This window comes from Hypomesus nipponensis, chromosome 14, assembly GCF_054491055.1.
Source record: "Hypomesus nipponensis isolate SF chromosome 14, ASM5449105v1, whole genome shotgun sequence".
Lineage (NCBI taxonomy): Eukaryota > Metazoa > Chordata > Actinopteri > Osmeriformes > Osmeridae > Hypomesus > Hypomesus nipponensis.
The window spans coordinates 7,557,169-7,584,504 of record NC_140374.1 but is presented as its reverse complement, the minus strand read 5'-3'; the positions used below and the strand labels follow the sequence as shown (position 1 = coordinate 7,584,504).

General features: G+C 41.0%; 1 protein-coding gene across 5 annotated transcripts in view; it reads right to left on the bottom strand.

Moving 5' to 3' along the window:
* Window positions 1–27,336, bottom strand: part of ano1b (anoctamin 1, calcium activated chloride channel b) — a 110,425-nt gene that overhangs the window by 34,294 nt on the left and 48,795 nt on the right. For all 5 annotated transcript variants that reach the window (XM_084671491.1, XM_084671490.1, XM_084671489.1 and 2 more), the window contains one exon: window positions 1,076–1,158. In XM_084671491.1, coding sequence (XP_084527617.1) covers window positions 1,076–1,158 — 83 coding nt within the window. The remainder of the gene's footprint in view (window positions 1–1,075; window positions 1,159–27,336) is intronic.

The following is a 27,336-nucleotide window of genomic DNA, read 5'->3' as shown; positions in this document are numbered from 1 at the left end:
TTATGATCACTGATGTTTGAGGATGGGTCTATCTTTGTTCAAGACAAAATTGCAGATGCTGATGTGGAGTTTAGAGGACCAGCATGGTCCCTCTAAATTTGCTGTGAACGGGGAGGGGGAGAGAGCAGAGGGACTGGAAGAAAGAGAGAGAGAGCAGGACATGGTGCTGTGAGGTCAGCTCGGCATCCCTAAGAGAGGTGAACAGAGAGGTGAACAGGTGACCAGGACAGAAAGCTGTGGACATTTAGAGAGCAGGAGAACTCCAGAGCAGAACGCTGGAAATGTCCTGAGGTGGTAGTTAAGACTGTGATGGAGGGAGGAGGGATAAGAGAGGGAGGAGTGAGGGAGGATGATGGATGGAGGGAAGGAAGGGGAGAGAGGTAATTGGCGTGCGAGGGGGGAAGTAGCAGGATTCTGATGCTGAGGTCCCAACACAGTTGCTGAAAGAATAGTTAGAGGGGGTGTGCGGGCCATAGGGTGTGTGGAGGAACGACAGCAGAAGGTGTCTGAGAAGAGATAAGAACATCTGTGTATAGTAAAATGTTTCAAACCTTGAGGGCTTCCTGTAGATATCCACAGGGGAGAGAGGAGGACAATACAGTTACACAAAAAGAACCTTGAGGTAGACTATAAGACTGTGGACACCATGGTGTGTGGGAGTGATTGTAATTGTTGTACCCATGCTAATTGCGAACCCAACTTATTTTGTATAATTTCTGCCAACCTGCAATATAAATGTGATCGAAAAACGTGTTTATTGTTTAAAGTGAGAGGACACACTAACAAAGGAGGGTGGCATGTGTGTGTACTTTGTTGCTTGCTTTCCTACAGGTACACTCTTGCACTTTTGAGGTTCATGTTGTTTAATTAACTAAATAACTACATGCTCTTATGTTTCTTCCCATTGGCACTTATTTGCTTTTCACAATATATGCTTCATATTTTGGCTACCCACAATGTTTTGGGGCTATCTCGTTGTTTATGATCAATGACCTACGCACTTTTGTAAAGCTCTCTCTTGGAAGTTGCTTTGGATAATAGCATAAAATGTAACTGTATACACAGTCAAGCTCACCTCCTCCTCCTCGAAGCCCGTCAGGTCCCACTCATAGTTCAGCCTCATCTGCCTCCTCTTCCAGTGCTCCATAAACATGGCCGCTACAAGACACAGCCAGTACATCTTCAGAGGCATGACAGTACAACAGAGGTGGATGCAATGGTGACTAACCTCTTAGACCTGCAGCATTGGTTTCAGCTTTACAGGTTAGCACACACACTGTTTTATCTTTAAATAGAGAACCAGTTTGGATTCTCATCTCTGAGTAAGAGATATGGTTGGTGTGTTTTTGGTATTGCTTTATAAAAAATGTCATTTCTGAAGAAGGGTCATTTCCGGTTTCAAATCAATTTTATTACAGACAAATGCAAAAGGGCGTTAAACTTGGAGCTTTTTTATATACAAACTGTATCAACACAGGCAACAAGAGATGTTAAGGGTGTTAAGGCGTTTGTGTGTGTGTGTATGCGTGCAGTTGTATTCTGAATTCTGAAATTCTGAATTCCGAACCATTGAAACCCCTTTCATTTTTTTAAGCACTTTAAACTTTAATAACTTAAAAACGTTTAAAGTTATCTGTGAGAAAAGTAATACCACACAAAAGCAGATAATACTTTTTCAATTGAAGTTTGAATGGTGCTTCTAGCTTAAACGGTGTGTAAGGAGTAGGCGAGCAAAAAAAAAGTGTCCGGAAAAAAAAAATATATATAGAAAAAGCTGTTCCTGCGAAACAGCAGTGAGAATGCTGAAAACCTGAATGGGGATAGCTGACTGTGCTTAAAAAAGCTGAAAATAGTGAAAATTTAGTAGAAAGTTATAAGCTGAAGCTTCAACGCTAAGAAAGAGAAGAAAAATGCAAAAAGAGAAATCATTTAGAAGAATTTGACAATTTAGTAGAAAGTCATTTGCTCAGGTTTCAAAAGGCCTGAAATGTTTGTTAGAAAGGACCTGCAGCAAGATTAAGGCAGAAAAGTACAGAAAAGAGAAGAAAAATGCAAAAGTACTGGCAGTTGGAAGATACTGCTGTGAAATGTATTTTTGAAAGGACCTGGAGCAAGATGAAGGCAGAAAACGGAAGAAAATAAGAAGAAAAATGCAAAACAAAAAGGGGAACATTTCAGAAAGATGAGCTGTAGGAAAATGTGAAAATTGAGCAGAAAACCAGTTGCTCAAGTCTGGGTTGAACGAATTTGAAGGTAAGAGAATCTCAAAACGGAGGAGAAACTTATCATGCGTGCCTGCACACCCAGTCCTGTTCAGACACTTAATTTAAGATTACATCAAAATAATAATTCATAGTGCAGGTCTGGAGATGTTGTCGTTGTCCCTGGTGAGTTTTTTATAGTAAATAACAAGATCATGCTACATCTAACCAGCGGATCATTTCTTGCAAGTGTGTCAAAGTGGTATGTAGATCTACTACTTCAAATTGAAAACGGAGAAGATATTTAGAGTAAAAACAAGTTACTTTACATCTGTGTTCAATATCGTCAATTAAAAGTAAAAGCTTTCCAGTTATGAAACGTTTGTTCGTAGGATTAACGCCAGCTGCAGCAAACACTTGGCTAAGCTACCCCAGCCCTGGTTTGGCTGTTCGTGATGGTCAGCTATGACAGTCGCGCCCCGATTTTTGCATATTTCTCTAAAACTTGCTAAAATAAAAACGATCCTGCTAGATTATGTACACTTTAAGCTCAATGTACATACCTTGTTTGGCCAATTTGGTCGATTGTGGAAAAAAAAAAGTCGAACCGTTTTTAGTTATGGAGAGAGCCATCGCGCTAGCTCGATTATGAGAGATGTAGCCAGAATCCACACCTCAAACAAGTTAACCTAGACGCAAAACTGTACGTCCAATCCAAAAAGTAAGGATATTTTCCGAGACCAAGACTCTGCCGAAACCATTGATATCCTTTATGTGTCTGTGCGGTCAGAAATACAACTCTTTTGGCAGTTTCCATAACGTCACCCAATTCTGCTTTCTTCATGGTGCGTGTCTGTTTGGTTGCCACGGTGATGGCGCAGCTGTGATCGCTAACAAGCTGGGCAGAGAGAATCACAAATTTAGCTGGAATCCACACCTGAAAGTTAACCTAGACGCAAAACTATACGTCCAATCCCAAAAATTTGGATATTTTCCGAGACCCAAGACTCTCCCGAAACCAGACATGTCCTTTATATGTATGGAATGTCAGAAATACGACTCTACCGGCAGTTTAAAAACACGTCTACTTTCGAAATGTTCTGGCAAATTGTACCCACCTCTCCATTGAAGTTAGTGAGAGAATTTGAAAGGCTGCTCTCGCTTCAAGGCTCAAAGCTGAAAATCTGTAAATGTGAGCTCTTTAGTAGTTACATTGTCTGAAAGAGGACACGTTTTCCTACATTTTAAGGTATAACTTGTTTCTGTAAGTTAAACTATATGAACGTCAGAGGAATTTGTTTGACAATTTAGTTGAATATCAGAACAAGAGCAGCCAGCAGTGTGCCACTCAATCGTTTATTTTGAATAAAGAATTCATTTTTAATAACTTGAGATGTAAAACTAAATAAAGGTTTTGCAGCATGAATGCATACATCTGCAACAGTTTAACATTATTTTGACGCTCCTCGTTCGTGTTGTTGAGAAGCTATTGACTTTTGAAATGTAGAATTTGTTGATGGTCCCTAAACATACGCGTTGTTTAGGCAGCCGAAAGCATTGGCTAAGCGGCCGGTCGTAAGGGTGCTAACGCCGGTTAAAATAACACAATACTGGGCATGCGAATATCTGTTGAATATCAAACTTCAAACCAACTTTACCAGAGTCATTCACCAGCCTAAAATACAATAGAATCCAATAATCCCTGTCCATGACTGCACCTTTAGCTTGCTCTGGGTAGCCTATGTGCTCCACACAGGTATAGCAGAACTGCCAGCATTATAGTTAGGCTACGTTGTTATCCCCAAAATAGCATTTCGTGACCACGAATTTCGGATGTCATGTCTGGGGATGTCATGTCTGTGTGCGTGTCATGTTGACATTGGTTGGCCAAACAACAAGCTTGAAAAATATATTCATGACAGCTTGCGTTAGGAGATTGAGGCTACTTGGAGGACTATACGAACATTTAAACTGAAACGCCTTCCGTTGCAACTGAAACGCCTTCCGTTGCAACTGAAATGCCTTCCGTTGCAACTGAAATTTTCATGTGTGTATGAGAGCTTTTCATATATGTGTTTGACAGCTTGTCATTTTTGTGTATGAGAGCTTTTCAATAGTGTGTGTGAGAGCTTTTCAGTAGTGTGTGAGAGCATTTCAGTAGTGTGTGTGAGAGCCTTTCAATAGTGTGTGTGAGAACATTTCAGTAGTGTGTGTGAGAGCATTTCAGTAGTGTGTGTGAGAGCATTTCAGTAGTGTGTGTGAGAGCATTTCAATAGTGTGTGTGAGAGCTTTTCAGTAGTGTGTGTGAGAGCTTTTCAGTAGTGTGTGTGAGAGCATTTCAGTAGTGTGTGTGAGAGCATTTCAGTAGTGTGTGTGAGAACATTTCAGTAGTGTGTGTGAGCGTAAAGCTTTTCAGTAGTGTGTGTGAGAGCATTTCAGTAGTGTGTATGAGAGCTTTTCAGTAGTGTGTGTGAGCGTATAGCTTTTCAGTAGTGTGTGTGAGAGCATTTCTGTAGTGTGTGAGAGCATTTCAGTAGTGTGTGTGAGCGTATAGCTTTTCAGTAGTGTGTGTGAGAGCATTTCAGTAGTGTGTGTGAGAGCTTTTCAGTTGTGTGTGTGAGAGGGTGTTCTGAATAATGTCCCTCACGGCCCCTCATAAGTTAAAGGCCAAAAAACCTACGGAAGAAATAAGAAGTTGGAACTAGAACATGCAATTCCTGCTGAAAATGAGTTGGAATGCTGAAATTAATTCTTTTAAATGGCTGAAAATACAGAAATGAGAAAATACCCGCAAGCTGAATTTTTTTTATTTTTATGTATGATTCACACAAAAGAGGGAGTGTGGAAGCTGAACTGCATCATCTAACAAAGTTCAGTGCTTAAATACAATGCGGGAGAATACGTTTGAACGTTATGAAGCAATCAAAGAAATAGTTTAATTTCAAGATGCAGTGTGGAAGCTGAACTGCATCAACAAAGCTAAGAGCTTAAATAGCCTACAATGTAGGAGAAGCTGAAAGTTGAACTGTTATACAGAAGAAGAAGTAGGCTAGCTAGTTGTAACAAAAATATTATAGTTTTAACAGCTGAAATTATAGTTGGGATAATAATATCAGTAGCAGATGTAGCATTCATTGAGTGCTTTTACTCGTCTTTCCTAGTAGGATTCAATGTTTTGATTGAAGGAAACATACAGCAGTAGTAGGGCTGATACAGGAAGACACGGCGACACTTTGTTGCAGAAGGATGATGGTGCACGTTTTGTCCGTGGACCATACAATGGTTAATAAAAAGAATCATGTGTTTGAGTAATCGCAGTGCTAATTACACATGTAAACGGAGTAATCGTATTATTGGCATAAACTGACAATGGCTATCGGGTTTCTCATGGTCAAGTGAACGCACTCAGTGGCGTAGTAGAACAAAATAGTAGCATTAGCATAGTCGTTAGCAAAAAAGATATTAGCAGCATCTGCAGAATTAGTAGTTGTAGTGTGGCATAAGATATAGCAGTCGTGGTAGTTGTTGTGTTGTGGTGCTTTTAGTCTTTTAATGAGACGAGTTGACTGAATAGCTTGTCTTGTGTCTCCACTAATCAGCTAATACCAATCACCTGTGTAAGAGACTGGCGCGTGTTTGTGTGGTTGCCACGGTGATGGTGCAGCTATGGCTGCTAATGCGCTGAGGGGCAGAAAATACCAGAAATTTAGCTAGAATCCACATCTCAAACAAGTTAACCTAGACGCAGAACTATACGTCCAATCCAAAAACTAAATATATTTTCCGAGACCCAAGACTCTGCCGAAACCAGAGATGTCCTTTATATGTCTGTGCTGAGAAATAGTGTGTCAGAAGTACGACTCTAACGGCAGTTTCTAAATCTGGTTGTTTTTGCCTTTTCTGACGAATTTGTCACCAGATTTGCATTGGACTTTATGGGGCGAGAGTTGGACTTTGTCTCACTTTTGTGGGGCTCTGAATAAATGTGTAAGTCTTTTGGATTCCACAGACAACTGCGACCAGCACAAAATTAGCTATCTATTGATCCAAAAAACGAAGCATGAAGAGCAAAAGCTGTGGCAATGCTGGCAAACTAGAAATATGTTTTCAACAACATCTGAAGCTCCACTCTAAGCGATTCAGTCAGCACTCTAGGCGTGTTTCTCATACACACGCATGTTAATCTCCGAAACAGTAAAAAAAAAAACTAAATTAGATGAATATTGATTTATATTAATTCAAGCATAAGAGGTACAAAGCTGAAAATTCATAGCGCCCATGGCCTGAAACTGCGGATTTTTTTGTTAGTGGAACGGTTTTCAAAGCTGAAGATTTGAAGGCGCTGAAAGGTGTCGCGGAAGAAATATAATAATAATATGAAGACGTTGAATAAAGATTCAAAGACCAATGCTGATGCAGAAATCCAACAATAATAATAAAGAGAAACAGGAAAACAAAAGAGAAACAGGAAAACAATAGTGAGAATGCTTAACAGCATTCTCACAAAAATAATAAGTATGCAGAATAACAATAGTGTTTCTGATATTCAACTAAATTGACAAACAAATTCCTCTGACGTTCATATAGTTTATCTTACAGAAACAAGTTACAACTTAAAATGTAGGAAAACTTGTCCTCTTTCAGCCAATGTAACTTCTAAAGAGCTCACATTTACAGATTTTCAGCTTTGAGCCTCGAAGCGAGAGCAGCCTTTCAAATTCTCTCACTAACTTCAATGAAGAGGTTGGTAAAATTCGTCAGAGAATTTCGAAAGTAGACGTGTTTTTAAACTGCCGGTAGAGTCGTATTTCTGACATTCCAGACATATAAAGGACATGTCTGGTTTCGGGAGAGTCTTGGGTCTCGGAAAATATCCAAATGTTTTGGATTGGGCGTACAGTTTTGCGTCTAGGTTAACTTGTTTGAGGTGTGGATGCTAGGTGAATGTTTGTTTCTCTCTTATAATCGAGCTAGCGCGATATGGCTCTCCATAAAACGGTTTGACTTTTTCTTCAACTACAGTATCGACCAAATTGGCCAAACAAGGTATGTACATTGAGCTTAAAGTGTACATAATCTAGCTAGATCGTTTTTATTTTAGCAAGTTTCACAGAAATCGGCAAAAATCGAGGCTCAAGACAGTCATAGCCAAACCAGGGCTGGGCTAAGTGTTTGCTACAGCTGGCGTTAATCCTACGAACAAACGCTTCGTAACTGGAAAGTTTTTACTTTTTATTGACGATATTGAACACAGATGTTAAGTAACTTGTTTCTACTCTAAATATCTTCTCCGTTTTCAATTTGAAATAGAAGATCTAGCTTATGTAGGAAATATTCCATTGCATCCTCTCTAGCTTCACGCCTTCGGTTATTATTCCAGCCTACGGTGTTAATAGAGCTCCGGGAGTTGACGTCACGCAATCCCAGCATGCACCGGTCATCGCCATTTTGGCAGTAAAGTGAAGAGCCAAGTGGAGCGCCAGTGTAGATACATATATACTTACATACATATTATACATAGTTTAATTTGCTGCCTATTTCAATGAACGTTGATTCAACATGGTAGATAGCTGCTGTGCGCCGGGATGCCTCTGAACCATCGGGAAAAGATAAAGGAAGAACATTTTAGGATTCCTAAGATCCAGAGAGAAGAACCCCATAATTCCTGACAACCATCTATGGCTTCAACTGAGGATCATTCAGTCTCTTGGAATGACTTAATTGTAATAAATATGTAATGGCATTTTTGTGATGAAAATTACACTGATATAATGTACTTTAGCAAATGTTAGTAGCTAACCGTTGATGAATGTTACAGTACAGACTAGCTAACGCTAGCTAGCTATACAAGTTATAAAACTGATTGCATTAACGTTACACATAGCAATTTGTAGCCGGTAGACTTCAGAGCTGAATATTCATCACTGATCCAGCTGATTGCGTCCATTTATATCCCTCCAGGGTTTTGTAGGCTTTCAAAGACTCTATAGAGTAGGACGAAGGAAAGTTGATTAGAAAGTTGTAGCCGAAATATCTGGTCTGGATACAGAAAGTCACGGAAGCTTTCCGTTTCACTCGTAAAGGTCGTAAAAATAACTCTGGGAGCATTATATGGATCACTGATGTTTAATCGATCAAGTTTTGCTTTATAGCTGCCTATGTATTTTGAATTAAAGTGGGCAGTGAACTCGGACAGGTTGGAATCCGTGCTGGAGCTGTCGGAGCAGTTCATTTTTGCCACTGCTATACTGCCAAAATGGCGTCGTAAACAGTAAAGTCACGTGGGGTCCGGAGCTCTATACCACTTTGACACACTTGCAAGAAATGATCCGCTGGTTAGATGTTGCATGATATTATTTACGTATAAAAAACTCACCAGGGACAACGACAACATCGGCAACCCTGCACTATGGATTATTATTTTGATGTCATCTTAAATTAAGTGTCTGAACAGGACTGGGTGTGCAGGCACGCATTATAAGTTTCTCCGTCTTGAACCTGAAACCTAGATTCTATTTAACCCTTGTGCTGCCATCGGGTCACATGACCAAAAGGTTCATAACGAACCATCGTTGTGTTTACCCAATTTTACCCGATACAAAGGCAAATAAAAATAATTTTCTTTTAACCTTTGCAATGTGGGGGGTCTGAGACAGCCCAACGGTTAAAAGAAAATGCTTCACTTTGTTTTTGTATGCAGTAAAATTGTCGCACACGAAGGTGGGTCACAATGACTGATGGGTCAGAATGACCCGAGGAGAACACAAGGGTTAAAAATGTTGCCAGTCTGTTGCCAATGACCAGTGGTTGCTAAGTTTTTCCAGCAAGTTCAAGTCATTCCAGTGTTGTCCTTTTCCCTTCAAATTCGTTCAACCCAGACTCGAGCAACTGGTTTTCTGCTCAATTTTCACATTGTCCTGCAGCTCATCTTTCTCAAATGTTCCCCTTTCTATTTGGCATTTTTCTTCTTCTTTTTTTCCGTTTTCTGCCTTCATCTTGCTCCAGGTCATTTCAAAAATACATTTCACAGCAGTATCTTCCAACTGCCAGTACTTTAGCATTTTTTCCCTCTTTTCTGTACTTTTCTGCCTTCATCTTGCTGCAGGTCCTTTCTAACATACATTTCAGGCCTTTTGAAACTCAGTCAGATAATTTCGAAAGTAGACGTATTTTTAAACTGCCGGTAGAGTCGTATTTCTGACCGCACAGACATATAAAGGACATGTCTGGTTTCGGGAGAGTCTTGGGTCTCGGAAAATATCCTCATTTTTTGGATTGGACGTATAGTTTTGCGTCTAGGTTAACTTGTTTGAGGTGTGGAATCCAGCTAAATTCGTGTTTCTCTGCCCAGCTCGTTAGCGAGCACAGCTGCTCCATTGCCGTGGCAACCAAACAAACACACACCAGGAAACCAAAAGGAACACGTTTTCAAGACTGCAGGTAGAGTCTATTTCTGACTGTACAGACATATAAAGAATATCTCTGGTTTCGGCAGAGTCTTGGGTCTCGGAAAATATCAATTTTTGGGGGGATTGGACGTACAGTTTTGCGTCTAGGTTAACTTGTTTGAGGTGTGGATTCTAGCTAAATGTGTCATTCTCTCTGCTCAGCTCGTTAGCGAATACAGCTGCTCCATTGCAGTGGCAACCAAACAGACACGCACCATGAAAGCAGAATTGGGTAACGTTTTGGAAACTGCAAAAAGAGTTGTATTTCTTACCGCACAGACACATAAAGGATATCAATGGTTTAGGCAGAGTCTTGGGTCTCGGAAAATATTCGTTTTTTAGGGGATTGGACGTGTAGTTTTGCGTGTAGTTTAACTTGTTTGAGGTGTGGATGCTAGGCAAATTTCTGTTATTCTCGACGAACCAATAAAGTTCATCATTCATCATACCCGATTATTAGCAATTGTCGGTTCATGCCAATAATACAATTACTCCGTTTACATGTGTAATTAGTTATGCGATTACTCAATAAACACGTCTACATTATTCTTTTTTATTAATCGTTGTATGCTTCACGGACGAAACTTGCACCATCATCCTTCTGCAACAAAGTGTCGCCATGTCTTCTTGTATCGGCCCTACTGCTGTATGTTTGAATCTTACTAAGAAAGCCGAGTAAATGCACTCAATGTTAGGCTACATCTGCTACTGCTATTACTATCTCAACTATATTTTCAGCTGTTAAAACGATAATATTCTTGTTATGACTAGCTAGCCTACTTCTTCTCTGTTTAACAGTTGAGCTTTCAGCTTCTCCCTCATTGTAGGCTATTTTAGCTCTTAGCTTTGTTAGATTATGCAGTTCAGCTTCCACACTGCCTCTTTTGTGTGACTCACACATTTTTGAAATTCATTTCAGCTTGCTGTTATTTTCTCATTTCTGTATTTTCAGCAATAAAAAAAAAATATATATATATAATAAAACAAACGTTCAGCTCCTTCAGGAGATGTGTGCTGTGTTATGGTATTTCTCCCTTTTATACTTAAAAAATGTTAAGGTTATTGTGCAAATTATTCTCCCGTTAAAAGTAATGGTAAATCCTTTCAAATCATTAAAAAAGCTTCCTCTTTCAAACTTAACTTCTTCAGCATACTTTCAGATAGAGACACCATTCAACCTTTAAAATGTTCACAAGACATTCAGCTTATAACTTTCTACTAAATGTTCACTATTTTCAGCTTTTTTAGCATGGTCAGCTATCCCCATTCAGGTTTTCAGCATTCTCACTGCTGTTTCGCAGGAACAGCCTTTTCTAGTTAGTTATGCGATTACTCAATAAACACGTCTACATGATTCTTTTTTATTTATCGTTGTATGCTTCACGGACGAAACTTGCACCATCATCCTTCTGCAATAAAGTGTGGCCATGTCTTCTTGTATCGGCCCTACTGCTGTATGTTTGAATCCTACTAAGAAAGCCGAGTAAATGCACTCAATGGTAGGCTACATCTGCTACTTACTATCTCAACTATATTTTCAGCTGTTAAAACGATAATATTCTTGTTATGACAAGCTAGCCTACTTCTTCTCCTGTTTAACAGTTCAGCTTTCAGCTTCTCCCGCATTGTAGGCTATTTTAGCTCTTAGCTTTGTTAGATCATGCAGTTCAGCTTCCACACTGCCTCTTTTGTGTGACTCACACATTTTTGAAATTCATTTCAGCTTGCGGGTATTTTCTAATTTCTGTATTTTCAGCAATAAAAAAATTATATATATATATATATATATATATATATAAATAAAAACGTTCAGCTCCTTCAGGAGATGTGTGCTGTGTTTTGGTATTTCTCCCTTTTATACTTAAAAAAATGTTAAGGTTTTTGAGCAAATTATTCTCCCTTTAAAAGTAATGGTAAATCCTTTCAAATCATTAAAAAAGCTTACTCTTTCAAACTTAACTTCTTCAGCATACTTTCAGTCCTCCTCTTTCAAACTTAACTACTTCAGCATACTTTCAGATAGAGACACCATTCAACCTTTAAAATGTTCACAAGACATTCAGCTTAAAACTTTCTACAAAATGTTCAAAATTTTCAGCTTTTTTAGCATGGTCAGCTATCCCCATTCAAGTTTTCAGCATTCTCACTGCTTTTTCGCAGGAACAGCCTTTTCTAGTTATTATTTATTGTGTATGTTCGCCCCCCTAAAACTTTGTTAATATTTGGACTACATAGACAACGCCTGTGTCAAAATGTTTGTCTTGGTCTCGATTGAGTTGCTTGTATTGGGATTTACGTTCCGTTGCATAGTTTAGGAGGTTATAATGTTTTTGTAGCGAAAAGTGCCTTTAGTCGACGAAGGGTAACTCTGTGCTAGCGACGTCACCACGTCAACACACGTAAGCAACGACGCATGGATACAACGTAATAGAGACTTTCTAGCTCGCAAATTGGAGCTTGGATTACGAGTGAAAAATACCACCCCCAAAAAATCACAACCATTTGGCTTTGTAGAGAAAGCAATTTCGAGTGGAACTGCAATCTCAGATTTTTGATTTAGGTTGTGAAAGTATTTGAAATTTGAGTGAGTGCAGGTCGCCCGTGAGACCGCCTAGTCTTTTAGGCGGCAGCCATGCTAGAAAGTGTCATAGTAGTATTTTCGTAGTTAATTTTATAGTTCAATTTTACACGAAAAAACAGAAAGAGGGAAATGTTATGACGATATGACTATTGTGAAAACAGCCAGGTGGTGAGATTTTAATGTAGGTTGCTGTAAAAACTTTGATTTGTTTGCTACGTGAGAGCCCCGTCAGCCTCCATTGACGATTGCGGCAGCAACAACAGTCTTGTCAACGAGTGTTGACACTCGTCGACAACAGTTTTGTCGATCTGCGTCTGGTGAGTATGTTCTTAATTTCGTACCAGGGTCAATTCTACATCCAAATGGACAGCAGTGTTTTAAAGATATGGCGATTGCGAAGACAGGTCAGCATATTTTTGTTAATTGTTTTGACATTAGCCTCAGAGTCACAGACTCGGCCCGCCCACTGGCAGTGTGTAGTAGTAGGCTACAGTACTGTCTTCAATGCCACAGCTATGGCTAAACCTTATTATGTCTTATTACACGGATGTTCTTAATGCTGTAGAATGCTCCATTCACTTGAATGGGGCTTCCCAATGTTCTGCGGTGAACAATTTTCTCATATTTGACAGCTGCTATGCACATTTGACGGCTGTCAAGGGGAAGTGGCCTTTTTGCCTTGGATTCACGTCTTTCGTAGCACTCTGCAAGTAGTCCAGTAACTTTTCAACCCCAGTGTACTCTGTTGCTTAGCGACATCAGCTGATTTGAAGCCTAAATAATGTTCAAAGTCTATGAAGTTCAATGTCTTTGGCGAACTATTTCTCTGCTGATCAACAATACGAATGGTAACAAATACATTGTAAAAAGACACACTGTTTTTTTTTATTGGCAAGTAGCCGTGTAATAAGCGGGATAATGTACAGAATGCCGGTCATCATCGGGGAAATAAGCCCCTTCAGGGCAAAACAAAACCCCCCACTTTGCGTCGGGGTGCTGTTAGCCCTGTCGGGTCCACTATACATTATCCCTTACAAAAGAAACTTTCTACTTTCCTGCTCTTTCAAACAATCAGTGGAGTGTGGATAGCAACGGCAGCTAGCTTGCCCCTAGTAAACTGCTTTTGAATTAGCTATGTCCCCCTAAATCAATATCGAACTTATTTACGTTTTGGGGGGCTTATTTTAAGTTAGCAGACGGTACTATTTGCATCGCAAATCCATCTGAAATACTGCCAGTGACAATGTTGTTACAGTAGCTTGTTTCAAAGGGGGTTCCTTGTTTCAAAGGGTGTTCTTAATGAATTATGCTATATGAGTAGGCTAAATGCTTGAAAATATCACTAGAAGGGAAAACGGACCCACCTGCAACTGAAGCAAGCAAGCACACCCTACAATTTCCCCAGAAATTGTACCCTCTCTAGTTGTAACTGTTATTTGTCACTGTGTTTGTTTGTAGTTGATTTAGCAGGGACAAAGCAGTGCACATTATTACAAACATGACATGGCAAGGCCATGACACAACAGATGTGAATACATAAAAGGTTTGTAGCTAGATAGCTAATTTGCAACCTCAGTCCCTGATCAGGCTACCTATTCTAATAAAATATATAAGTCATCTAAAATATACAATTATACAATTAAACAATATATAGGCCTACAGTATACAATTATACAAATATATGCTATCTTAAAACATACTTCCTATAACATTAAAACCTTGTGCAGAAAGAAGAAACAATATGATGAGCGTGACCTATTTATGCTGTGTGTGCATGTATGTGTGTTATCTATTGTGTGGGAAATCTTAATTGGGCATGGGACACAAGGCTTGATCACCCTTTAGCTGGCCACCTTTGATGAGGGTGTTTAGTGATTAAAGGCCGAAACACCCACTGATTCAAAGGCACACTACTGAGGATGTGTCCCAAAATTGACATCATAACCCAGTCCAAGAAATAAACCTCCCATGCCACTCTGTCAACATCACGGCAAATCTCATGCGAGTGCATATCATCTATTGGCACAATGGACAGTTTTAACATCTCGTCCCGTGTTTTATGATTCTGATTACCTGGACCAGTCCAGTGACTGCTGTGAAAGGACAGCTGACAACATAAGAAAGTCTGTGTGACAGCTTGGAGAGACAGCTGACTGGAGGGAATAGACCCCACTGGGGCTGTCATAGGCTAGCTACCCATGTTGGCAGTCTCCGACGCTGGGTCAGTATGTTGGAGACACCCGCTAAATGCTACTAAAAGTCAACAAAGGAACATACCCCTACAGCCTGCTACGGCTACGGACCCAGGAACGGAAGTGACTACGAGTAGGAACACGGCACATGAGACAACCATAACAGCAGCAGGACACACACTTCAGGTGTGCAGCTGTGGTTGGGAGAGAGTAACATCGGCAAGGGGGTTAAGGAACCATCAAGGGAGGAAAAGGTGCTTGGGAGAGCAGAGACAGGGACCTCGCATTGATCAGTACTTCTTACGAAGCAGTCAGTCAAATCAGTCGAATGAAGCACAGCGACGAGATGCAAACCAAAGTTCGCAGAGCATCAGCACCCCTGTAACGGAGGAGGATAACACAAGCACAGAAATGCCGGTGGACGAACTCACCCAACCACAGAGACTTCATAAAGAGGAAAAGATCAAAGGGCACAGACCGAGTGTGAAGTGGCCCAAGGCTGTTGAAAAGAGAGAGTGGGAGACAATCAACAACGACCTGACAAGAATCTTGGATCAACAGGTAGGAACAGCAGAGAAAAAGCTTGAAAGGATGGGAGACATTATCTACCACTATGGAGAAGAGCGCTTTGGAGTAAACAAAAGGAGAAGTGGCAAGACACCACCCGCGCCAGCCAAATCTAGGAGGTAGCAAGAGATCGAGATACTTGTCAGAGAGAGAAGGCAGCTGAGAAAGCAGTGGAAGAAGGTCTCTGATGCAGAGAGGGAAGGTCTCATGCTACTCCAAGTAGACATCAAATGTCGGCTGACAACCTTGCGAAGAGCGGAAAACTTAAGGAAACTGCGTAGGAAGAAGGAACACTCAAGAACAAGGTTTTATAAAAAACCCTTAAAGTTTGTCAAAGACCTCTTCGCGAAGGAAAAGTGCGGAATCCTAAAAACTCCGAAGCCAGAACTGGAAGTACATCTGGAAAAGGTCCACCAGGACAAGAAAAGGCATGAGCAGATAATCATCCCAAATGACATCCCACCTATTCAACCACCAGAATTCAACCTGGACACTGACCCTCCAAAATGGAAGGAAGTAGAGAACATTGTCCGACGAGCAAGAGCGGCCTCGGCTTCTGGGCCTAATGGAGTACCATACAAGCTCTACAAGAACACCCCGGATGTTCTACGCTTTCTCTGGAGGCTCATGAGGATAGTGTGGCAGAAGGAAATAATACCAAAGGCATGGCGAAGGGCTGGTGGTGTGCTAATCCCGAAAGAGTCATCAGCCAATTCCGACCAATCTCCCTTCTCAACGTCGAAGGGAAGATCTTTTTCAGTATAATAACACAGAGGCTGTCCACTTACCTGGAAAGGAACAAGTACATTGATACATCTGTACAGAAGGTAGGCATTCCTGGTTTCTCTGGTTGCCTGGAACATAGTAGTATGATTTGGCACCAGATCCAAACAGCTAGGAAGGACAAGAGAGATCTCTATGTCATCTTCCTCGACCTGGCCAATGCCTTTGGCTCAGTTCCCCATGCACTCCTCTGGGAATCCTTCAACTTTTTCCATGTACCAGAACCCATCATTACACTGGTAAAGGCCTATTTCCAAGACCTGCAATTGTGTTTCACAACACCTGATTTCATAACAACATGGCAGCGCTTGGAAGTAGGCATAATGGCAGGCTGTACAATATCACCTCTGGGTGGTCGGTGGTGAAAGAACTAAGGAAGGACTCCGTCTCCCACCTATCCGAGCATACATGGATGACATGACTACACTGACCACCACTGCAGCATGAACCAGGCGGCTACTTGCAACACTGCAGGATAACAATAAGTGGGCCCGGATGAAAATCAAGCCAAGCAAATCTCGAAGCATCTCCATAGTCAAGGGACGTCTTAAGGATGTGAGGTTCTGCATTGGAGCTGACCCGATACCAACGGTGTCTGAGCAACCCGTCAAGAGCCTGGGTAGATGGTACAACGAAAGCCTCCAAGATAAAGATCAAGTGCAGCAAGTAAGGCAGGACATCGCCAACGGTCTTGAGAACATCAACAAGACCCTACTGCCTGGGAAGCTCAAGCTTTGGTGCCTACAGTTTGGATTTCTCCCCTGGGCAATGTGGCCACTCACCGTCTATGAGGTCCCAATAACAACAGTGGAGAAGATGGAGCGAACCATTACCTCATATGTGAAGAAATGGCTGGGTGTCCCACGATATCTGAGTAACATCGGCCTTTAGGCAAAGGGGTCCTTGAACTACCTCTTACAAGTCTAACGGAGGAGTACAAGTGCTCTAAAGTAAGACTTCAGATGACATTGAAGGACTCCAAAGACCAGACCATTAGCAAGGCTGCACCTCCCCTACAAACTGCACGGAAATGGACATCATCCAAGACTGTGCAGCAAGCAACATCAGCCCTGAGACACCAAGATATCGTGGGGAATATCCAGCATGGAAGAGGTGGCTTTGGCCTGGCAGCAAGCAAACCAACTTTCCATAAGGCAACACATCTGAACGCAGAAAGCTGGTGGTCGAGGAGGTGCGTAGACAGGAGGAGACTGCAAGAAGTGCAAAGGCTGTCTCTATTGCTAAACAAGGGCAATGGACACGGTGGAAAGGCCTGGAGAGGAGAAAGATCAACTGGAGTGAGCTTTGGCAAATGGAGGCAAGCAACATCAGCTTCAACATAACTGCTGTTTATGATGTGCTTCCATCACCAAAAAACCTACATCAATGGTATGGCGAGGACCCGACCTGCCCCCTCTGCCCAGCTCCAGCGACTCTCAGGCATATAATGACAGGTTGCAAGACCAGCCTCTCACAAGGCCGCTACACCTGGAGGCACAATCAGGGTCCTCAAGAGCCTGGCTGTAGCACTTGAGACCAAGAGGAGTGCAACCAATTCATTATCTTCAAAAACAAGCAATCCTGTTAAAACAACAACATTCATCCGGGAGGGACAGAAAAGGCCCAAGTATCCTCCTACGAAGCCAGAAAATGGACACCTACCCGTGGCCCAAGACTGGAAGATGCTTGTCGACATTGGCCAGCAACCAATTTTTCCACCTGAGATTGCTTCTACCAACCTTAGGCCAGACATGGTACATCATAGAGCTCACAGTCCTGTGGGAAAACTCTGTTGAAGAGGCTTATGAGCGTATGAAACTGCGGTACACAGAGTTGGCAGCAGATGCAGCTCAGCGTGGCTGGAATGCTAAAGTCTGGCCAGTTGAAGTGGGATGCAGAGGATTTGTGGCTTCTTCCACCATCAGGTTGCTGAAAGAACTTGGAATCCATGGACAGATTCTGCGGCAGACCGTCAGAGCAATTTCCCAAGTAGCTGAAAGAGGCAGCCAGTGGATCTGGATCAAACGGAAGGACCCTTGCTGGGCTATAACTTTATGACCCCCCCCCGCCCCCCACACCTGAGAACCCAGGTCAGATCCCTCCAACTTGAGGAGGGAATATGAGGTATGCGGTCAGCTGTAGGGCTGGCTCAGGGAAGAGGACGCCCCTGCCTTGCATAGTCCCGTGGGAAATCTTAATTGGGCATGGGACACAAGCTAAGGCTTGATCACCCTTTAGCTGGCCACCTTTGATGTGAGGGTGTTTAGTGATTAAAGGCTGAAACACCCACTGATTCAAAGGCACACTACTGAGGATGTGTCCCAAAATTGAAATCATAACCCAGTCTAAGAAATAAACCTCCCATGCCACTCTGTCAACATCACGGCAAATCTCATGCGAGTGCATACCATCTATTGGCACAATGGATAGTTTTAACATCTCGTCCCGTGTTTTATGATTCTGTGTTGTCATGATTACATTTTTGAATTTTCCTTCAGCCAGTGTTTCAGTTGTCTGTTAAATGTTTTAAACTCAGTTTGTGTTTTTATTATAGTTGGTAAATTGTTCCACATTTGAGTTCCAATAACTGAGAAACTCGACTGGCCAAAAGAAGTTTGGCGCACCTCTGCTATGCAGTTGCTGTTCACTGCTCCCTGGTGGCCACCCTTCTTGTACTTATTTTTGTTACAAAAGGACATAATACAGCAGGAGCAAGATTATTTGCGCATTTAAAAATTTGTTTAAGAGAAGAGAACTTCATAAAATTCTCAAAGCTCAAGAGATTATATTTCTTTACTATGAGGCAGTGGTGCCACCTTATTGGTTTCTGATCCAATATCTTTAATGCCTGTTGGTATAATGATAAAATAGGTTTAATTGATGTCTGGGAGGCTTGGCTCCATACGGTGATGCAGTAAGACAAGTGAGACAGTATCATGGCATGAAAAAACAGTAAGGCTGCCTTAACAGGTATATGATGCCTTGTCATTCTAAAACAGTTCAAATTTGTTAGGAGCATTGTATTGAGTTTCTTAATGTGTTTATTAAACTTAAGCTGTGAGTCTATGATGATTCCTAAAAATTTAAATTCATTGACTTGATCAATTGTGTCCTGGTCAATTTTGATAGAACAGGAGGCTTTCCCTCTTATAGAAAAACACATAGATACTGTCTTTTTAATGTTAAGAGTGAGATGTTTGTCTTTGAGCCAACGGGATACATCTTCCATCTCCTTAGTTAATATGTCCGCTGCTGCGCTTGATGTTCTGGCTGACGCATAAATCACTGTATCATCAGCGTACATTTGGCAGTTGGATGACCGACAGCAGGTGGGCAGGTCATTTATGTAGAGACTGAAGAGCAGAGGCCCCAAAATCGATCCCTGCGGAATACCTAACAGTGCGTGTCCACTGCAGCGACGCAAATCGCTTGCCATCGCTTGCCTTCCCACAGTTCACCACGCTCGGGGGCGTTTCAAACAGATTAATGTAGAATGTAGTTCTCTAAAGTCACTGTTGTAGTTGTCATGGCCAAGTGTGCAGACTTGGGTTTACGTAGTTGCAACATCGATCAAAATACAACTTGTTTACAAAATATAAAACTGTTTAATACTGTAGACATACACGTTGACATGTGTAAAAAAACGTTTTACTATATTCCTCAATCTCTGCTAATCTGCCGATACGATAGGGAGTTCCAGCCCGGCTAGCTAACTAGTTAGGACAGAATGAAGTTACGTAATGTGACTAAACTGAATTTGAAAGGACAAGCACCCACAACTTCGGCAAACCTTGCGCCATGCATCGTTTTTTTGTATTAACATCTCTGTACGAATACAGATATGTAACGTACAGGACTGGGTAAGCAGCCACACAAACGATTAGTTTCTCCTCCAGCTTGAAACCTAGAAAGCTAGAAATGTTTACCTTGGTTTCTACGTTACGAGAAACACTCCGATTGGCCATCGCTAGCGAAAATCGCTCCTCATTAGCATAAAGTTGAGAAAATTTCAACTCGAATCGCTTGAATCGCGTCGCTACCCACAATGCACCACGCAAGCGATTCGCCTGGCTCCATAGAAAATTAATGGAAAACATGTTGTCGCTGGCATCGCGTCGCTGCAGTGGACACGCACTGTAAGTTTGCAGCTAATGGCAGTGATAGCTCAGAGTTTATCCTAACCCTCTGCTCCCTATGCTCCAAGTATGAAGCAAACCATCTTATGGCGGTTTGGACATATTAAAAGTGCAGAGCTTGTTTAGAAGTATGTTATGGTTGACGGTGTCAAAGGCCTTTTTAAGGTCTATGAATACAGCCCCCACAACATTACCTCTGTCCAGACTACTTTTGATATTCTCTGTGAGGTAGCAGTTCGCCAGTTCTGTTGAGTATCCTGGTCTAAAACCAAACTGTTTATTGTTAATGAGACCATTACTCTCAAGATGGTCTATTAATTGCTCTGTAACAGCCTTTTCTAAGATTTTGGAAAGAGCAGGCAGTATAGAGATTGGTCTATAGTTACAAGCCTGGTCTTTTGCACCCGCCTTAAAAATCTGTGTTATAATAGCTTGTTTCCAGCTTTGTGGAAACTTGCCAACTCTGATGGAGAGATTTACTAAGTGTGTTATGGGTTTCACCAGGACAGAACAATGAGTTGTAATGAAGGCTGTATCAAATCCAAACGCGTCCTTTGCTTCAGACGCATTTAGTTTGTTAATGATTTTAAGTGTTTGTTCCTGACTTACCTCCTTAATATGGAAGAGCTTTGAGGGCTCTGAATTTGTGGGCAGGGATAAGATTGCTGGTTCAAAATTCTCTGCTAGCTCCTCTACTGACCTTTTAAAAAAGTTATTAAATTCATTTGCTATAGCTGAGTTATCTGTGCTATTGACACCATTCACTTTTAGTTCTGTAATTATTTTTTGTTGACTACTAGGTTTAAGTTTAGTTAGGCTGTTCAGGTGCTTCCATAATGCAGTGCTGTTCCCTTCAGACTCCTCTATTAATTGCATAAAATAGGTCATTTTTGCTTTGCGCAGTTCTCTGACTACTGCATTTCTCAATCCTTTAAAAGTAAGGATTTCTCTAATTATACTTTCTTCTCTCTATTGCCCATATAACCTCCCCTGTGGTGTGGGGGGATTGAGCTGTCAACATCGGCTTGGATGCTGGTGTGACAATGTTGGACCTAGTCCCCAAATGGACTTTGATCTCCTATGACGGACCACACAGAGTTCCTGGTCCCTTCCTGTCCATCTCCCTGGCTGTCTTCTGATGCATTTGGTGGAAAGCATATTGGTGCAAATACCCATTGGTTATTCTGTCACAATCAAACCACAGACTAGCTCCTGGTTGACTTGCAGCTGTGTGACCGTTGGTCAGAATTTAGTTTAGCACAGCTTTAATGCTGTTTCCAGAGATTAGCAATGTATTTCTTAAAAATATATATATATATATTGAAAAAGTAAAGGTTGTGGAAGTAGGCCAGACATTATTAGAATAATAAGGTGTATATTTGAGATTTTTTTACACAAATTTGAAAAAGTTATTGAGATTAGCGAGGATTTCATGCTATTTTCAGAGATCAGCAATTGATTTGAACGTTGTTAAAAACTTTATTGAAAAAGAAAAGGGTGTGGAAGTAGGCCAGACATTATTACAATAATCTGGTGTATTTTAGATTTTTTGACACAAGTTTGAAAAAGATATTGAGATTAGCGTGGATTTCATTCTATTATCAGAGATTAGCGATTTTCTTTAATTCTCTTAAAAACATTATTGAAAAAGTAAAGGGTGTGGAAGTAGGTCAGACATTATTAGAATAATGTGGTTTATATTTGAGATTTTTTGACACAAGTTTGAAAAGGTTATTGAGATTAATGAGGATGTCATGCTATTTTCAGAGATTAGCGATTTTCTAGTTTAAAAAAGTTTATAAAGTAAAGGCTGTGGAAGTATACCAGACATTGTTGGAAGACTCTGTGTTTGTTTGAGGTTTTATATTCATAAAAATATTATTTTCAAAAATGTATGGGTAATTATCACCCGGTCCCTAACTCGACGCTGCAAAGTAGCATCTTTCGAATGTGAGACGAATGTTGAATATGAAACTAACTTCACCTCGCTCAGGACTTGGTGCCCTACGCACGGCGCGTAGTGTGCGTTATGGGAGTGGCAGCATTGTCTCTGAAGCCCTAAACTGTTCTTTGTGAAGTTAAGAGCAGGGAAATAGATATACCAAGTACAAACGCTTCATATTACTCAATTTGGTGTGCTGTATTAACGGTCTCCTTGGACTTCCCAGGGCTAACCAATAGAAGCCCTGCTCCGTGTTTTCCTGCCTCCCTGCCTCCCTTTACTCATCAACCCCAGTGACATCACTGCTGCATTGCTTGCACAACAGTTAAAGGCAGTTTAGATTTATATAAATTACATTCGTGTCTCGTATCACTTTAAGGCTCACGATAACATTCATGACAAAAAATACTCCATAAACACACACAGTGGTAAAATCATACCGCAAAATAGTGAGTGTGTGGAGCACTGAAGCCATTGGGTCTTGCTTCAGTGCTCCACACAGTGACATCCAGCCTCCCATCTGAGGACTGGGACACTGAGCAGAGCTAAGGAATGTACCAGCTAACAGGTCCTTCTTACAGGAAGCCTTCATTAGTTATCCCACACAGCCATAGAAAGCACAGGATCCTGTGAATGACTTAGCATTGCTAGATAGACACAGATACAGAGGGAGGAAATGAGTGTAAGAAAGAAATGGAGGAAATTAATAAAAGAAAGAGAGTGATAGAAAGATTCAACAGCAGAAAAAAGTAACTAAACAGGGAGCAGATGGAAAGAGGAGAGGAAATGAGAGAATATGTCAAATTGTTTAGTGAAATGCACACACGGTTGGACTGCAGACATTTACATTTACGTTTACATTGATACACTATGTTTACTAATCGTGACCAAAATTAAAATTAAAATGCATTTTCATTTTAAGAACGTGGCTGCAAAATCGTGACCACAATTCAAATTCAAATGCATTTCCAGAAATGCATTTTCATTTTCAAGAAAGTGGCTGCAAAATCGTGACCACAATTCAAATTCAAATGCATTTCTAGAAATGCATTTTCATTTTAAGAATGTGGCTGCAAAATCGTGACCACAATTCAAATTCAAATGCATTTCCAGAAATGCATTTTCATTTTGAGAACGTGGCTGCAAAATCGTGACCAGAATTCAAATTCAAATGCATTTCCAGAAATGCACATTGAACAAAAAAGCATTCTGAGCGGCGCAGAAGAGTGACGTCAGTAGCCGCTCTTCTTCAGCTCCCTGCTGACCGAGCTGCCAATCCTGTTCGGTTGGGGCGGTGTGCACATCTGCATTGCATTACATCAGAATCAGAAAGGGTTTTATTTGCCATGAAAGTTTGCACAGACAAGGAATTTACTTTGGCGGAAGGTGCATACATTAAACATATAGGAATCTTAAAACTTAAATATGTAGACTAACTATACAAAATGAGCAAAGTCTAGCTAATACTAAGGGGATTTAGAATAAAAAATAAAATATAAAGTAGCCATGATTTACAATATAACGTAAAGATACATTACAAATGTGCCAGGAAATTGATTGAATTGCCGGGTAGAGAAGATCATGACAGATCATGGCGCTCCCTCAAATTGTGCAAACACTGTCAGAATTAGCTGAGCAGGTAGAATCTACTATTATATCTGAGTCTGATGCCCGTGACTGAGTAGAACAAGTCCTAGAGAGCTTGGCTGCATACTCTGCCGTCACAGATGTACACATTAATGAGGTTGTCATAGTTTGAGGCTGTGGAGCCTCAAACGACCAACCATCAACATCCCGTTTGAATCCATTAAAAGCTATTTATTAAATGGTTTAAAAATAAAGGAAATAGCGGAGCTGTTCAGCGTAGGCCACCGCCCCCTACCGAACAAGATGGGTAGCTCGGTCAGCAGGGAGCTGAAGAAGAGCAGCTACTGACGTCACTCTGATGCGAAATGCATTTGAATTGTGGTCATGATTTTGCAGCCACGTTCTTAAAATGAAAATGCATTTCTGGAAATGCATTTGAATTGTGGTCACGATTTTGCAGCCACTTTCTTGAAGATGAAAATGCATTTCTTGAATTTGAATTGTGGTCACAATTTTGCAGCCACGTTCTTTAAATGAAAATGCATTTCTGGAAATGCATTTTCATTAAAATTTTGGTCACGATTTGCTTCCATAGTTTACACCACAGTAGTGATCTAATCTATATTACAGAGCTAACCTAAACTGTATCACAATATCAGCATATGCATCATGGTTGAATCTTTCCAAACAAAAAATGAATTAAAGGTCACATGATATGCTGTTTTTGGATGCTTTTATATAGGCCTTAGTAGTCCCCTAATCTGAGGTCTCTTTCCCGATATTCAGCCTTGGTACAGAAATTCAGCCACTTACCAAGCCCCCACCCCTCGCCCCTCGGCTTGAAGCAACGGCCCCGGTGGATGTAGGTGGTATTGCATTTATGGTTAGGTTTCCGACACTTACGTCATTTTTATTCTATTAACTCCGTCAACATTTACAAAACTATCTCCCCCAATAATTTTTGTTCGATTCTCGAACCTGGCTCATACTACTAGCTTTTTCATAGAATAATTTTTTGCTAAGTTTGAAACCAATCCGAAATGGGTAAACTAGCACCCTATTTATTTTTCTTAAGTCAATAAAAGTTTCCTGCAAATGTGCTCGCGGATACTAACAGGGCACGAGCACAAAAGTTCACATTGGCCAATAGCCGATTTACATGGAGCTGAATGAGCCATAGACTTATATTGAATGAGCACAGGAAGAACTGGCTCGAGTTGCCTGCCCTGTTGTAGCATGTTTAGCAAATGGTTGTCACACATACATGAAATGTTGTTAATATAGTTTATTCCCGTTATTTTAAAACAGATTTGATTTTTCGTAAAAACGCTCATGACATGATGGCAAATATATTATGTTAAGCGCAAGCATAGATTGTTGACGTCTATCTGGAGCAAAGACGAAGATTAATACTTAAACCGGTAACCACAATAGGAAATTATATAGGCCTATATTTAAATAATATTAGTCTTGCCTTCAGAAGCTTTTGTTAAACACACCCATTAATCTTTTTTTGATCGTGTCATCAAGCCAGACTGCTTTTGTGGGACATTGAATTAAGGTCCTCAGTGACTCTATGTTTCACCCCCACTTAGATCTGATGGAAACGTCTTGTAGCCTATATGGTTCTGCGAATATTCCCCTTTCAAAGGCAAATGTTCAATAAAGTATATTTTAGACACAGTTCTCAAGCTTTTATTTATTACATTATTACCAAGTCTTGTTAGATCACGTTATATCTATTACTAGGCGTTTGGTTTTGTAGGATGAACATATAAAACACAGGCCATATTTCTACACTGATGTTAAATTGAAGGCATTGTGAATTTTGTGGCATTTCGTTTGAATATCAAGTTGACAGTAAGCTATGGTAAGTCTGCATTATGGAAGATTTCGGTTACCAAAAAAACTATTAAGCTTTCTTTGCCTGGCGAGAACAACGACGGATCTGTTCATGTTAACAGTTTATTTCATCCGATGCGTTGGAAATCATACTCATATCACGAAGAAAAAAAGCAACATATGTGATGAGTTCCATCTAGAATAGCCCTATATTTAGCCCTATAGCCTATTTAAAAAAAAACAAGTGAAAGGAATAAATATACAGTGACAGAATACATTTCCGTTAAGTTTGCATCATGTGTCTGATTCTTATCGGACTTGTACCCCATTCTGCCCTAGATTCTGCAACTGCAATGCCTTAGCTCACACGCTTGTAACCATATAAATCTATGCTCGCGACTGGTTGTCGCAAAGTGTGACGTGTACAGCTAGTTGCAAGCGTACACGAGGTCTCCCAAAAAATTGTCCCTCTACTTGTAATTTTACGTTTTCTGTAGCCCTTGCTAACTTACAGTACCTAATGTTAACCAGGTTATCAAAAAGTTGGAGCAAATTAGCCGTTTCATCAATAAAATAAGAACATTTTCAGCGACTACACTGACTATTTCTCGTCACATTTTAATTCAGATGCTGATTTACAAGTACCGTTTAGCTGAAATATGAAAAGTAAAAAATTACAGTTGTGAGGTTTGTCCGCCTCGCTTGACATCTTGCAATGACTTCTGGGGAATCAGAAGCGTTCTCGCTGGTCAAGTCACCATCCGATGCATCCTCGATAAAAGGGGCGGATCAAGAACATTTCCGGGTATTTTTGGTGTTCCTGGTGACTTGTGTTCTTTGGATTGGAACCGTACTTGGGCAATGAAAAATGACGTCAAACGAGTTCGCAAGAACACAAGAACGGAAAAAACGTGGTTTGATAACCAGCCACTGTTTAAAGCTAGACCGGAAGACACGGAAGTGGAAAGATGGCCGCGTCCAGTCACGCGCTCTCGCTTGCCTCAGTGCGCCACTGAGCACTTTTCATAGAAATGAATGGGGACGCCATCTTGGAAGACAAAGGTAGCTTACTCTAGTTATATTAACTCTATGCCACTTACGAGAAGTTCCACAATGAGCTTTCCTCAAGACGTGCTGTTTCTGTGTCTGTAGCTTTAAATGCTAATGAGGAGGAGAGAGGTGGCACCATGCGCTATTGTTTACAATGGGTGTATCGCAATTGCTCGTAGCCCCGTTGCTATAAGATACCTCGAATTTTCCCAATTCTCATCTGATCACCCTGGTTTACAGAGGTGCACACTCATAGTCACTTCAATGAGGGGAAAGGCGGTTATCGCCGCGCCATAACATCAACAGAATGGTAATCCAAATAACAAAGCATTGTACAACATGTGTATTCACACACATACTTGATGCTATCTACCTTTACATTAGCGACAGTAACTCAGCTGTTAGCTGCAGAGCTAATGTTACAGCCACATTCAAAGGGTAGCAAGCTCGGTAACCATATACAGTAAAGCAACACAATTACATAGCGTTAGTTAACCTACTTGTCCGAGGTTTGTAGCTGGCCCAAGGAGAGTTTAGCCTGGCTGCCAGCCCAACTTCTCCCGCCCACAAAAAAATGTGTTCGGGAAGCTGGGTCTGGAGGGTCTCGTATTGGGGACAACTTACAGAAAACCCAGAATCGGGACGGACCAATGAAATTGCCAGGGCAGGCTTTATACGATGATGGACAGATGATCAACAGTAACGTAATCAACAACGTCACGAAAAAGCCCTTGGGTTGAATTCGTTTTCAACAAATAACATAATACGTTGCTCTGATTGGTTGTAGGTCTATCCAATTGAGCGTAGAGGCATTTGTTTTACGAGTTCGGTTGAAACACGCTCCGTACTCAAAGCCCACGGAGAGTTTTCAGACTCATATTCTGACTAGAATTATGAGTATGACAACGTCAGGCTAAGGAGAGTTAGTACTGATCCAGAATTTCATTTCAGTAAGGCCAGCTTTGTATTAGCTCAAGTTGAGTAAACAGTTGTGGCTGAAATGTTTG